Source organism: Micropterus salmoides, unplaced genomic scaffold, assembly GCF_014851395.1.
Source record: "Micropterus salmoides isolate LMB-PRFRI ecotype aquatic unplaced genomic scaffold, ASM1485139v1 Ms_hic_scaffold_11, whole genome shotgun sequence".
NCBI classification, from domain to species: domain Eukaryota; kingdom Metazoa; phylum Chordata; class Actinopteri; order Centrarchiformes; family Centrarchidae; genus Micropterus; species Micropterus salmoides.
In genome coordinates, this window is record NW_024040152.1 from 2,298,760 (window position 1) to 2,313,517 (window position 14,758).

A 14,758-nucleotide genomic window follows, 5' to 3' on the forward strand; every position below is an offset into this window, starting at 1 on the left:
TTCTCAGTAATGTACACTCAGCACCCCATCTTGACAGAAAGAAACAGAAATGTAGAAATTTTTGCAAATTTATTAAAAAAGAAAAACTGAAATATCACATGGTCATAAGTATTCAGACCCTTTGCTCAGTATTTAGTAGAAGCACCCTTTTGATCTAATACAGCCATGAGTCGTTTTGGGAAAGATGCAACAAGTTTTTCACATCTGGATTTGGGTATCCTCTGCCATTCCTCCTTGCAGATCCTCTCCAGTTCTGTCAGGTTGGATGGTAAACGTTGGTGGAAAGCCATTTTCAGGTCTCTCCAGAGATGCTCAATTGGGTTTAAGTCAGGGCTCTGGCTGGGCCATTCAAGAACAGCCACAGAGTTGTTGTGAAGCCACTCCTTCGTTATTTTAGCGGTGTGCTTAGGGTCATTGTCTTGTTGGAAGGTAAACCTTCGGCCCAGTCTGAGGTCCAGAGCACTCTGGAAAAGGTTTTCGTCCAGGATATCCCTGTACTTGGCCGCATTCATCTTTCCCTCGATTGCAACCAGTCGTCCTGTCCCTGCATCTGAAAAACACCCCCACAGCATGATGCTGCCACCACCATGCTTCACTGTTGAGACTGTATTGGACAGGTGATGAGCAGTGCCTGGTTTTCTCCACACATACCGCTTAGAATTAAGGCCAAAAAGTTCTATCTTGGTCTCATCAGACCAGAGGATCTTATTTATCACCATCTTGGAGTCCTTCAGGTGTTTTTTAGCAAACTCCATGCGGGCTTTCATGTGTCTTGCACTGAGGAGAAGCTTCCGTCGGGCCACTCTGCCATAAAGCCCCGACTGGTGGATTGCTGCAGTGATGGTTGACTTACTACAACTTTCTCCCATCTCCCGACTGCATCTCTGGAGCTCAGCCACAGTGACCTTTGGGTTCTTCTTTACCTCTCTCACCAAGGCTCTTCTCTCCCGATAGCTCAGTTTGGCCGGACGGCCAGCTCTAGGAAGGGTTCTGGTCGTCCCAAACGTCTTCCATTTGAGCATTATGGAGGCCACTGTGCTCTTAGGAACCTTTAAGTGCAGCAGAAATTTTTTTGTAACCTTGGCCAGATCTGTGCCTTGCCACAATTCTGTCTCTGAGCTCTTCAGGCAGTTCCTTTGACCTCATGATTCTCATTTGCTCTGACATGCACTGTGAGCTGTAAGGTCTTATATAGACAGGTGTGTGGCTTTCCTAATCAAGTCCAATCAGTATAATCAAACACAGCTGGACTCAAATGAAGGTGTAGAACCATCTCAAGGATGATCAGAAGAAATAGACAGCACCTGAGTTAAATATGAGTGTCACGGCAAAGGGTCTGAATACTTATGACCATGTGATATTTCAGTTTTTCTTTTTTAATAAATTTGCAAAATTTCTACATTTCTGTTTTTTTCTGTCAAGATGGGGTGCTGAGTGTACATTACTGAGAAATAAGATGAACTTTTTTGATTTTTGGAAAATGGCTGCAATGAAACAAAGAGTGAAAAATTTAAAGGGGTCTGAATACTTTCCGTACCCACTGTATGTCTCTTCGTTCTGTTCAGTTAAATATGGTGTGCCTCTGGGGTCGGTCTTAGGACCCATTTTGTTTTCCTTGTATCTGCTTCCCCTTGGACATATTATCCATAAACATGGCATTTCTTTTCATATTTATGCTGATGACACACAAATATACTTGCCCATCAGATCCACAGACCCTGGAATGCTGAGTTCACTTAACAACTGCCTTTGTGAAGTTGGATGTCAAATAATTTCCTCCAGCTGAACTCAGACAAAACAGAAATCCTGGTCATCGGGTCCCAGCAGATGACAAAACAAATACTGCCATCTGCTGGTTCCCTAGTAAATCACATTAAGCCTGTGGCAAAGAACCTTGGTGTTTGGTTTGATAGTAATTTAAATTTCAAGCAGCACACCACAAAGCTTGTTCAATAATGTTTTTATCACCTTAGAAATATAGTAAAAAATCTAATCAATGTTAACTTTTAAGGACACCAAGACCATTTTACACGCCTTCATCTCATCACGCCTGGATTAATGCAACAGCCTTTTCACCTGTTTAACCCAAAAATCTATTGATCAACTCCAGACTGTCCAGAACTCAGCTGCCAGGCTTTTAACCAGAACAAAGAAATATGACCACATCACCCCTATTTTAGCTTCATTACACTGGCTCCCAGTATGTTTTAGAATTGTATAGAAAATTCTATTTATCACTTTTAAAGCTCTTCATGGCCTCTCGCCTTGTTATATTTCTGACCTTAGTCCCATACACACCAGCACGTACCTTGAGATCCTTGGGCAGAGGTCTGTTGTCTGTTCCAGAGTCTCGACTGAAAACTAAAGGGGACAGAGTGTTTGCTGTCAGGGCCCCGAGTCTCTGGAACAGCCTGCTGGAAATCAGGTCAGCTGAGTCCCTTCTTAAAACATACTTTTATAGGAGAGACTTTCCCGACCTTATTTGACTTTATTTTATCCCTTTTATTCTATTTTACTTATTTTATATTTATCTTAAATGTGTATTTTAGTCTTTTCAATGTTTTCTTGCGCATATTGTTGTCTTTTAGGTATTGTATTGTTGTCTTTGCACTTGTTGAAGCACTTTGTAACTTGGTTTTGGAAAAGTGCTCTACAAATAAAGATTATTATTATTTTCTTCCATTACTGCAGAATACCAAAGAACATAGGGACAAAGTTTAGGTCAGCAAAGCTGATAAAATAATGTAAATTTCAAAGATGTTCAACTTTAAGGGATCAAGTAATGAGTTAACAACTTAGTTATTACAAACGTACAGTATATTTAGTGGCATCTAGTCGTGCTGATGGTTTTACCGCATTTGTCCACGTTTTTATATTTCTTGCTAGACTCAAATACAATGTAGCTTAAGTGGAATTTTGTTTGTGGTTTTCAACATCACAGTATCGAAAAATGTTTAATTTACTTTTAAACTTAAAGATCCAAAAGAATCTTTCCAGAAACAGTTTGAGGGAACTATTTCTTGTGCAGTTCAGTTAATTATTATATTTCAGTTAATTTTGTGAGCACCACAAACTGAATTCCATTCACCTGTAAATATTAACGATGTATACTTGGCAGCTGCTAGTAACTAACTGGTTGCTCCTACCCATTTGCCTTCCAAAAACAGGACCATAGTGGAAATAAGCCGTCAGGCTTTGCGTTTATCCTTTTGCTGGTATCTGTAACTGGGGCATCTCTTGTTGGAGGTGCCACTTTTTATATGATCACCTCCACTGTATTTGGATGGAGGCAGAAATCTGCGCTGAGAGATAACATATTAGGGCCTGAATATGTTTAACCAGTGATTTTCATTTCAAGTCCTAATGCTGCGTTTAAGACAACTCAGAAATTACACAGTTGAATTTTCTGACAAAACTGAAACTCTGCCCTCTGTGTTACAGAGCTGTTTTAATGGAAACAAATGACAAATATACACTACTCATTAACTGTGTGTAAGTGCTGTATATTTCCTACTGTTTTCACATTGTTTGGCTTTAACATTTTCTTGAATGTTTGTGCAGAGAAGATTACTTTCAGATTGTTTACCATAACCAGCTACCTGAACCATATGTTGACATTTATATGCAGAACAGGTTTTAGTATGCGTCTGTTATCTTAAATTCCAGCCATTATAGTTAGGGTAGATTTTATAAGCAGAAACGCTGACTTTTACTTATTTAACGCAGCATAAGAAACAAAGCAGTTTAAAAAAAGTTTTCCTGATCCTTAATTCATCTTGTTGCCCCGCAGATTCACTTTGACACCAAACAGCTGGATGGAAGCCACTGCTTTTCCATGAAAGTTTTCACCCCGTCACCCACCTAAACGTCAGACCAAATTCATTTCACTTTATTTAAAACATAATATAAAAGAAAGTTACACATTTCTGAATTGTGCTATTTACATAAACATACATTCTTTTAACACCTACATACAGTTTACATGGTTTGTTCACTGCAGTCTCCAAGCTTTGGAGGGTTTCAGGTTTACAGTCACAGGATTGTTCGTTTGTCTCACAGCCTTTTGGCTCGCTCTAGCTTCAACGAAGTAGCCATACAGTTCATATTTATTAAAAGGCACTAAGACAGGACAGGCTAGTGTACAACATTTAACGAGGAACTGTAATTCAACAACAGGTGTCAAAGCAAAATCATAAATAGTTTTTGCAGTGATCAAACGGAGCTCATTCATTGCTGAAAGATTTGTTTTTCATATACAGACATTGTTTTTACACAAAAAGGCTTAATAAATACCAGCACTGAAAAAAAGAAAAGCAAACACCTTTGCACAATTGTAAGAAGTTTCCTATGCAAGTCAAGTCAAGTCTTCCAGGAATGTAACAAGATTGTGCAACCAGGTTGCAACTATAATTAAAATTAGAAGGGGGGGGGGGGGGGGGGGGGAATTACTGAGCCATAACAGGTCAGGTGCATTCAAGACACCTGCAGGTTTCAGGACGTTACACAGCAATCACAAAATGACGTCGCTTGTTCCTCTGCAGCGGCGATTAAGTTTACACACTTAACGTAATATAGGAGAGGATAGTAATTAAACACGTTTAATTTCTCCAGTTCAGGAGTGGAATGAAATGTTCGTTGTAGAAAATGATTTCCATTTTCCTGAAAATCTGACTGAAGCACCGTCTGAGCTTTTAAGCCTCAGTTTCAAGAGTAGCACCAGTAAAACTCCCAAATAATACGTCACAGGTACCAAAATGTTTTTTCCAAACCAAGATGGTTTATAAAAAACCAAACACACCACAACCCACCACAGCCACCAGCGGACTGTTTGCTTCCCTGCCAGCATCCTTCAGTCGCTGTTGCAGACAAGACAGTTTTGTCTACAAGGTAGCTGCTGCTGGCTCAACTCAAACCAGTTAACTTGTAAATAAAAACCCTGCCAGCCTCCATAGTTGCAGTTCTAATAAAACCAAATACAAAGACCGACAGGAATCCTGACTTAGTGTTAAAACAAAAATAAAAAACTCCTGCTACATGTATTTTGCCTTTTCCTAAAATCGCATCCTGTTTGGTGACGAGCTGATGTGGTCTGAGTCACTGTGGAGAGAGAGGGAGGTAGCGTGTATCTCTTGGTCGAGTCCTGCTCAAGGATTGGTTGGTTTCTCTGTGCTGCTGGGCGGAGTCAGCATTGTTCCCGGGGCCACAGGCGACAGCTGGCAGTTGGGGTTGTCAATCCGACGCTCCTGAGATTTTCTCTGCAGGACAGAAGGGAAAAAAAATTAACATAAAGCCAAAAAAGATTGCATTTTAAAATTGTTTTGTAGAGACCTCCAGTGTCTCAAAACAACTAATCATTCCTCATTATTAGGGGTGTGACGACAAGACTCGAATCAAGATTGGGTTCACGAGATCGAGCCAAGATTTTAACACTTTAATGTTGAATATAAAAATTGGAGCATTAAACATTAACACTTTTTTGCATTCTGATGATTTTTTCCCCTGCACCAGTTTATAGTGAAAGTGTTTCTATTTATGTGAACAGAAACAATTCAGGCGGCAGGTGACAGTCTAACTGTAACAGAATCTAAGTCAGTGCTGCTCTCAGATCCGTTTCTCCTCTAGATCAACTTATTTAATATCAGCCTTGCTGAGTCATGATTCAGTCTTCCCTCCTGTGTCTTTGTTTGGAGTAACCTCTTTAAATGAGTCTGTGGCACCTTTTCACATCAATGGCTATTTAATTTTAATTCAGTTAGAAACTCCTGGACTTTAATAGCTCCTTGTTTCATCAGATTCTCTGCTTATTCAGAAGCTCTCCCACAGATCTGTGATCTGACAGGCCCAGAGAAGAGGCAGAATATTCCCAGACTAACGTCATCATTTAATGAGAAGTCTACCTGCCCTCTACTCTGCGGTGCATTATGTTTTTGATCTGCTGGTAGTAACGTTATCCCCTTCATACACTTGTGATCCACATGTTACTTTAACAGCTCAGAGTGCAGCTCACAATCCCAAACAGAGCAGGCTGCACTTCAGTTTTTACATGTTTGTTACAAAAGCAGCTACGTTACCACTCGTCACAGCGGTCTGGTTGATTATCAGGGCGTACGTAGGGCTGCAACGATTTAGTCTGCGTAAATCGACAACATGAAATTTCATTGTTGACAGCTGGCCAGTCACGCCCACAGTGTCCTGGTCCCAGTTACTCAGACCACTGCAGCAACAACAGAGCTGCAGCATTTCCTATCAGCTACATTGATTTATTTGAGGCGACCCACTACAACATCAACGCTGAGTTAGTTGCAGCCCTAGGCCAGCTAGTCACTTCCTCTTCTTAGAAACACCTAAGAAGTGTGTGTAGTTGTGTACAGGGGCTGGGTGTTAAACCTTTGGAGTAACAGACAGATGAGTAGAAAGTTGGCACTGAATTATAAATTAGTTTAGCCTGCATTTTATTTAGTTCCTATAAAGATCCTTAGTACTCGTACCGAGCCCAGACATTGAGACTTTGTCGTAACAGGTAGGTAGAGGAAGGTGTGTGTTGCTCACCAGCAGGTCCAGGTAAGCCACGTGTGTCTGGATGTTGTGTCTGTCGTCAGCTTTGACTTTGGCGAAGCTCTTGAGTTGAGGTGTGGCTTCTGTTCTCAGTGTGTCCATGAAGGGACTCATCCACCGGACGCAAGGAGCCACGCTCTCCCACGTCAGGCCTGACAGAAGACACGCAGATGGACGGATTAGGAGTTAAAGCCCATGAAAATGGCTTCACTGAATTTTGATGCTTAATGATTAATCTCTTTCTAATTTATGAAGAGAGGAATGCTGGTACAGACTCAAAACTCAAGCAAATAAAACTAATTTCCATTGACAGGCAGCTGAAACCTAAATTTGTTCAGGTGATTGAAAAAACCAAAATTTACCCGAGACTTTATGAACAACGTCAAACGTGGAGAAGTGGCAGAAGGCAGCTGCAGCAAGAACACTGTAGCTGTAGTCCAACGAGTTGATGTCCATCATACACAGATCCAACAGCTGAAACACACACGGGTCAAAGGTCAGAACGATGAGTTCTTTAGAAGCAGCCTGGATCGTAACGTTACGTTTGTTTTCACCGTGTTAGTGATGCAGTGTGAACATACCTGTGTGATCTGGATGTACGTTTCTTGTGAGAACTGTGGCACCAGGAAGTTCTCTCCGTCCGTCTGGGCTTCGACCTGAGAGTACAGCTTCAGCCAGGAGATGGGCGTCTCCGGACACAGATTCCAGTCCAACGCCTGCAGGACGACAACACATGAATTTCAACATAGAACGGGACAGATGAAGTTTACATCCATGCTTAATACTTTAACTATTAACATACAAGTTTTAGGGCTTCTTCAATACACAGTTGAAGAAATGAGTTAGAATTAAGTTTCAGTAGTTTACAAACATGAAATCATCCTTCATTTTCACATTCTCTTGTCAAAATAACCAGTAGGTACCAAACGTTTTGGAATCCGTACAGTAGATGGTTTCAGCAGCAACATGCAAACTGGCTGCAACATATTCCTTCATCAAATGGTGTCCACAGAAAGTGCTTCTTTTTGCCAGCGACAGGCTCAGGTTGTTATACCAGGTGCCTGATGCCATGGAAAGGATCCTATGGATGGACCCCTCGTGACACCCTTTGTTTAACAAAAAAACTGAAGTCTCGTTCAAGGACAGTTCCCGCTCTGAAATCTCGTGAGAGGCGGGTTATTGCAGGAAGACAACAGAGTTTGAGGAGTTGGTTTTGTTGGAGTAATGTTAGGAAGTAAAGTCTTGCTAGAAGCTCTCTACATACACAAACTCCTCTCCCTCGTTTCCACCAGCGTCTTCCTGCAACAAGTCTTCTCATAAAATTTTAGAGAGAACTATCCTTGAGCAAGACTTCAGTTTCCTGTGATGCTCTCAGACACCTGGTGTAACAGTCTGAGCCTGTCAGTGGCAACAAGAAGCACTTTGGGGATGATATTTTGACAAAGGAATACGTTGCAGCCGGTGGAAGCATCTATCAAAATAGGGCTGGGGTTTACAGAAGTGAGCCTTTAATGTTCTGAGTAAAGATAGATTTGGGATCATAGATCTTACTGTAAAATGTTATTCAGTAGTAGTATGCATTTCAGTAAAATCTGTGGTGTAGTAAACCCAACTTCTCAGTACATACAGTGGATTCTAAATCTAAAACTAATGGTGAGAAGTCTGAATGGATCTGATGTAGTTCACCATATATACACATTTTATCGTACCTTCAGGACGTGCAGCTCTGTGCGCTGGATGTCCCACATGTCGCAGGCGCCATCTGTGACGTAGGCAAACTCGTAGATTTTGGGAGGATAGATTTCCTAAACAGATGAGAACAAAGTTAAAACTTTTTGAACGTAAGACATCTAGATGATGGAAATTTAAATTAGTCCCAACTTTGATTTCTACAACACTTAAGTATAAATTTGTAATTTTATTGTACACTTAATGTTTAATTTGAAATGTGCAGCATTCGAGTTCTGGTTTATACATTTGTTTGTGCAGCTCGCGAACATCAACGTGCATGAGAAATTAAAATATATAAATTTCATTTTGAATCACTTCCTTATGCTCAGTATGTGGGAGTGTACTTATGGTTAGATGTTGAGGACGGACTCACCTCTATCTTGGAGGCGATGAAGAGCGCCGTGATTCCGATGAGCTGCAGGTAGTCTTTGTTGACATTTTCCTGAGTCAGCATGAAGCGGTCGAAGTAGTCCTGGGCGAGGTAGGTTGTCTGCCGGTGGAGGCTGTACACCTCACTTACCTTCACACACACACACACACACACACACACCCCTGTTTTAACCGACTGTTTAAAATGGCACTAATCATGAGCTTCTGCAGCTTAAACACATCTGAAGTGTCACAGAACACATGTCCACTACTCCCTCACCTCGAGCAGCCAGTCCAGCAGGATCGCTCTCATCTTGGGCTGCAGTTTGGGATGCCGCTGCAGGTAGCTCTTGTCATGAACGTACTTCAGCTCTTTGTTGAGCATTTTGATCCACACGTCGTCCGAACTGGCCCAGCTGGAAGAGAAACACCAGGTTTTAATCATGTTTGTTGTTCATTAAGAAGAGCCATATTGGTTTTTCCTCGCTCTCAACTGTGTGCAAATCCAACATCTCTATTTAATGTTCTATATGTCCAACGATAAAGAGTTGAGGCCAACTTCACATCTGAATACATCTTTTCAAAAAGTTCCATGTCTTTACAGCAACTTTAGTTGTATAGCACCAGGGTAAGCTGTGTAAATGTGCTGTAAAGGGAACAAAAAACTATTTCATGTCGAGAGAAAGATCTGGATGTGAAGTATTCAAGTTCAATCATTAAAGGTTTAATTCCTCCCGAGTTTGTGCAACTTTAATCAGCTGGTAACTCACATTGAGAAGCAGCATAACCCTGAAACTGGATTAATTTGTAACATCTCAACATGAAGTGGGGAGAAACAGCAGCCTCATTGTGAGGCTTAAGTCAGTTACCTGAGGCGGGGAATGGGGGAGGCCTTGATGAAGAGGTTCTTAAATGTGTACTGCTTGAAGCTGGATGGATCTGCAGGCTCCAGCTCTTTGTGGGGAGTTTCGATGAGGACACATGGACTCGCGCCATCCTCCGACCAACACTTCTGGGGAGAGAACAAGATAAATAAAAATAAAGTGGTTTAGACCTTAACTTACACTCACATCTCCATGGGCTTAATATTGAATGCATTTGAAGATTTCTTTGCACATTGAGATGCCGTTCAACAATACACACATTCAAGTCCTATTTTTCTAGGCTTATGATTTGTTACTCTACATGCCTCATCGCATTTGGGTGGTTCTTATTCCTTTTTTTACAGCCATCTGTTGCAGTGTTGTAATATAAAGCACATCAAGTTTACATGTAAATAAATGTGCTATAAATAAGTTTCTGTGAACAAAGTGTTCCAATCAAGCTAACAGGGAGCACCTAGTGGTGAATAGAAGGTACTGCATGGTAACTGCAGAAACTCCTGAGTCACTTTTAGTTGTTCCTTCACTAACCTGACACCTAGATAAAGCTAACAGTAACATAAGGGAGCTGTGTTAAGTGCTTGGGAAAATAAATAAGTAGCGGTCAGACTAAACAGGGATAAAACCAAATCTGAAGATAGTGGGCATATTGAACCAGGGTTCAACAAAATGGATGCTCAATATTGGTAACGCCAATAAAACTACAGAGTTTTAAAATTAGGCAGGACGTGCTGGAAGGGAGGGGACAAAAACACAGATAATGAACTAGTAACACACACATGCCAGTCTCCAACGCTTATCAGTTATAACCACACACACTTATCTAGAGTTCGTGTCATGTAGATCCACTGACCTGTATTTCATAGCTTTGTTTCTTGGCGGCAGGTTGTAGTTTCTTCTTGGATGGCTGGAAAAGAAATTAAACTGGTGAGTTGATATCATTTCCGACATCTACAGCAGGATCATAAACCTAAACGATTCACTATTGTTCAACCTGACCATTATTTTCACAATTGATAGTCTATAAAAAGCTCTACGTTAGATTAAACTCTTACCCCCCCCCCCCCCCAAAAAAACCAAACACACACACCCCACAACACTGTAAAACGGGCATTAAGGACAGTCTTAAAACTAATACCAACACTGAAATTAAAAAAATAAAAAACACACTACACCCACACTCAGGCACCAGTATTAAATACAAACCTCTGACTTTCTCTTCTTCAGTGGGGCTCGGACAGTCGGTTCAGGTGCGTTTGAGTCTCTGGTTTGCAAAGTGGTGCGACCGCTGAAATGAAAAATATTTTTATATGAAAAAAAAACAAAAGGTACATCAGCATCACAGCTTTAGGTTTACATAGGAGATCAGAAGACTATGGTTTGATTTTTAGCTTGACCACTATGTCGGTTCTATTAAATATGTTTAGTGGATTTCAATTACTCGAACAGTTGCATCAGTTTATTTTCTCAACTCGATTAAAAGGTCCTGTGATCCTACAAGTATTAAGATCCCTGAGTGAGATGTTTTTAAGTGACTGAAATTAAATTAAACACTTGAGCTGGATAAGGGCTGGGGGATAATTCATTGCATGTAGTTAAATATCTTATGTTTCTTGAAATAGTGGATCAGAACAAGAAAATATCCTTAAGAATATCATTACAGCAGTTTCAGTCCCATCACCAGTACAGAGAACTATTCCTCTTTCCAGTGAGACCCCCTTTAGCCCCCCCATAGCACAGTTTAAGAAACTACCACCAGTTGCTTACCTGCGTCTGGACATTGTGTCGAATGTATTTATGGCTCTTCTGCAAGGAAAACCAAAAAGAGAACAGGTGAGATGCAGATGCAACTTTAAAAACCATTACTGTCAAAAGTTCACATGTGCAGACACTCTGAAACAAAGACTGCCATTATAATGAGGACTTATATCAATATATTTGATCAAATTCTCCTATCATGATCTCTGGGGCCGTGCTGGGGCCATGTTGTGGAGCCACTGGGCCCCCAATAATTACAAGACGCAAGTTAAGAGGTGACTGTGTGTGCTGCCCTGGTGAGGTTGTATAAGCCTGTAATAGGCCACAACCAAGTAAAATAACTATAATACTATGTAAAAATAGCCCAACTGGCTCCTGGGAAGTCCTGGAGGAGTCAAAGAAGGTCCTGGGATTCATAAAGCCCCAATATATAAACAGGACATCACATTTTATAAGGCTCACTTTGGACCTAAAGTTAAGATGCGGTTAGCTTGTGATACCAGGAGACACAGGTTAGCTTGAGACCACCGACCAAAGAGAGCCAAAAGTAGCTCGACAAAAGAATAAGTGTTAGACTAGCATAAGCTAAAGCACCACACGTGAAGACCACGATAACCACCTTTTATAGTAAAACTGGTTTAAATGCGTTATAAAGATCCAAAATTAGCCAGCAAAGCTCTCCCTCTCTAGCTAGTGTGGCGACTCCAGCCTAAAGAAAAAGGAGGGGGGCTGATTGTTCCCTCGATTTCAAACAAAAAAAGCTCGAAAATACGGGCTTTAAACACAAATTTCGTGACTTCAGCGATAAGGCGAACTTCTTAGGGCAACACTCGTGTAGTTTAAATGTACGAAACCGCAAGACTATTAACTTTATTTGAGGATTGAAACTCAAAGACGCGCCAATTTCCGCAGCTCAAAAGCGGGAGGATTTGAGCCCTGCCTCCCCGAAACCTCCTCCAGGTCTGCGGGGGAAACCGATAGAAATGACCGTTAAAGATAAACTATATAGACTTTAAACGAATCTCAACAGGTTGGATAAACTACTGGGAATCACATACCTAAAAGCAAACCTCTTCAAAGTCCATTAAAAGTCGGAAAAACCGAGACCACCGCGAGGCTAAGTTGTGGAGGAGAGCTACAGTAATTAGCAAACTTAGCCGGGTAACTGCTAACTAGGTCAACAATAACCAGCTAAACCCTGACATGACGATAAACTGGTGATCAATAATTGATGCATATAAACACCTGAACACTTGCTTGAGTTGAATAAACAGCCAACAGAGCAAGAGAAACTGCAAAAACTTTCTCTGAGAGTTTTGAAGCAGACTCGGTGTATGAACTTAACAGACAATCTACACTAAAAAAAACAAACCAGATTCTCACTAAAACACACGTCCAGGATCAATGCAAGATTCAAGAGAGGTAATGTAGATTACACGGGTAATGGAAACCCTTTTAAATAAAGGTAAAATATAGGTTTTAAAGTAAGATAACGTTATGGCTGCGGCGCCTGACTTGTCCTGATTTAAATCCAATCAACACGAAACTGCGCCGGGAAAACGTGAGATTTAAGCCCAAAATGCACGATTCTAACGCCAGTAAGTTACTGACAGTATTAATATGTTATAAAACTACATAAAGCAGTATAAAGGTTCCCTGCGGCTCGGTGATCTTACCTCCTCGGTGCTGAATGAATGAATGCATCAGCTGTGGCGCCGGCGCCAATCCTTATATCCGCATAAGCCTGCCGCTGCCTACTGCGCATGCGCGTTCCCGGTTAACATAAACGCGCTAAATGTTCAAATCTCAACTGAGATTTTTACAAACAAACAACACAAAACGGTTTAAAAGGGACTGATTTAATCCACTCAGGGATATCACGGGTTATCAGAAGCGCTGTGACGCGATTAAATGGGTTATTTACCGTGTTTAACCGGAGCCTGCATTCATTCCAACGCACACCGGAACGTAGGAAGGTTTTTTAAAGTAAACACCGCTTTCCGTAAGTTCCGGTTGAACTTTAACGATCCGTTAGTCGCCCTTTAATCGTTTCACGTCGGTTATTTATTCTTACATTATAATATAAACGTTATTTCACCGTTTTTTTTCGCGGCACCGAAACAGCTTCCGCGTTTAAGTCCCGCCTCTGGGAGGGGCCTCCGTCACTTCGAACCAATGAGAGAGCGAGAAGTCAGCGCCGCGTGCTTCCTCCGCAGAATGTAAACAGACGGAGCACGTGGAGCTGCTGTCAAACAGCCGGCTGCTGCTGACACGCGCGCTTATTTCAGTTTTATCTAATCAATAACTGATATTTGTGATATTTAATAAGGCAGTGCAACTATATATGAATACTACGCAATGTCCGGTGGTGAAAATGAACTGGTTACAGTTACTCGCGTCTTGTACGTAGTAATTAAATTAAGTATTTCTTCCACTCCAGAACGTTTCAGAGGTAAATACTGCTTTTTTTACTCCAATACATTTACAAGTTACTTTTCAGATTACAATTTTATACACAAAGCTCATCAGCAGTTTCTACATGTGCTTTAGATGAGACTACAGACTAGTCTTAAATACCAGGTATCTTATGCAACTTATACAGTATTTAAGAAATACCTTAAATATCTCCACCTCAGCCAGCTACAATATTACAATGCTGTTAATGCATCAGTAATAATAACCCAAACTACTTTACTACTTTGATATTTAAGCACATTTTTATGATGCTACATAAGTAAAATGTTGGATGCAGTACTTTTATTTACTCTGTAGTATCACAACTTTTTCTTAAGAGAAGGATCTCAGTACTTCTTCCACCACTACTAAATACTTTTTTTGTTTTAGTGTTTTGTATAGTATTCTGTCCGTTATAGATTTGAATTGTAAGTATTTGTACAGAGATATGCTTTTCATTGTTTTGATGACAATATAATCTTAACTCAAGGTCCACTTACTAGCTTTCTCCAAGGTTTTCATTGGCATCTTATGGGCTTCTTCAGCAAATGACAACGGAGCTCAACATGTTTACATCCATACTGGGTCTAGGCTTCATTTCTAAATACTTTATGACAGCGCTATACGGTCATGGCCAAAATATGGGCATTTCTGTCACATAATCATCTTCTTTTGTCAACTGCTCCAGGTTTTAATGATTTTATGGGTTCCTTCTGGAATTCTTTGTATAGTCTTCAGATTTCATAATCTCTTGCACACAGTCAAGACATCCAGTGCCTGAAACAGCAGATCAACCCCAAGACATCAGTGAACCTCCACCATGTTTGACTGTAGGGACAGAGTTCTTTTCTTTGAAGGCCTAATCTCCTTCTCTGAAAACAGGAGAATGAAGTGCTTTACCAAACAGCTCTATTTTAGTCTCATCTGTCCACAGGACCTTCTCCCAGAAGGTATTTTGGCTTCCTCAGGTAAGTTTTGGTAAAGTCTTTTTAATGTGTTTGTGTCAGCAG

The 14,758-nt window shown here is 40.9% G+C and overlaps 1 protein-coding gene across 2 annotated transcripts; it reads right to left on the reverse strand.

The window, feature by feature from the left end:
- Positions 1-3,873: 3,873 nt before the first annotated feature.
- On the reverse strand, positions 3,874-13,183 carry ccne2 (cyclin E2). Of its 2 annotated transcripts, none has more exons than XM_038710375.1 (12): positions 12,971-13,175; positions 11,304-11,342; positions 10,743-10,824; positions 10,390-10,443; positions 9,525-9,667; positions 8,936-9,071; positions 8,660-8,806; positions 8,265-8,360; positions 7,137-7,271; positions 6,918-7,029; positions 6,550-6,707; positions 3,874-5,255 (listed from the first exon to the last, which is right to left on the reverse strand). In XM_038710375.1, the coding sequence occupies exons 1-12, from the start codon at positions 13,057-13,059 to the stop codon at positions 5,145-5,147; spliced, it is 1,302 nt and encodes a 433-aa protein (XP_038566303.1). In that variant the 5' UTR covers positions 13,060-13,175; the 3' UTR covers positions 3,874-5,144. The 2 variants fall into 2 exon arrangements, with proteins under 2 accessions (XP_038566303.1, XP_038566304.1); XM_038710376.1 differs by having other exon boundaries at positions 5,127-5,255; positions 9,525-9,664; positions 12,971-13,183.
- Between the last annotated feature and the right edge of the window lie 1,575 nt (positions 13,184-14,758).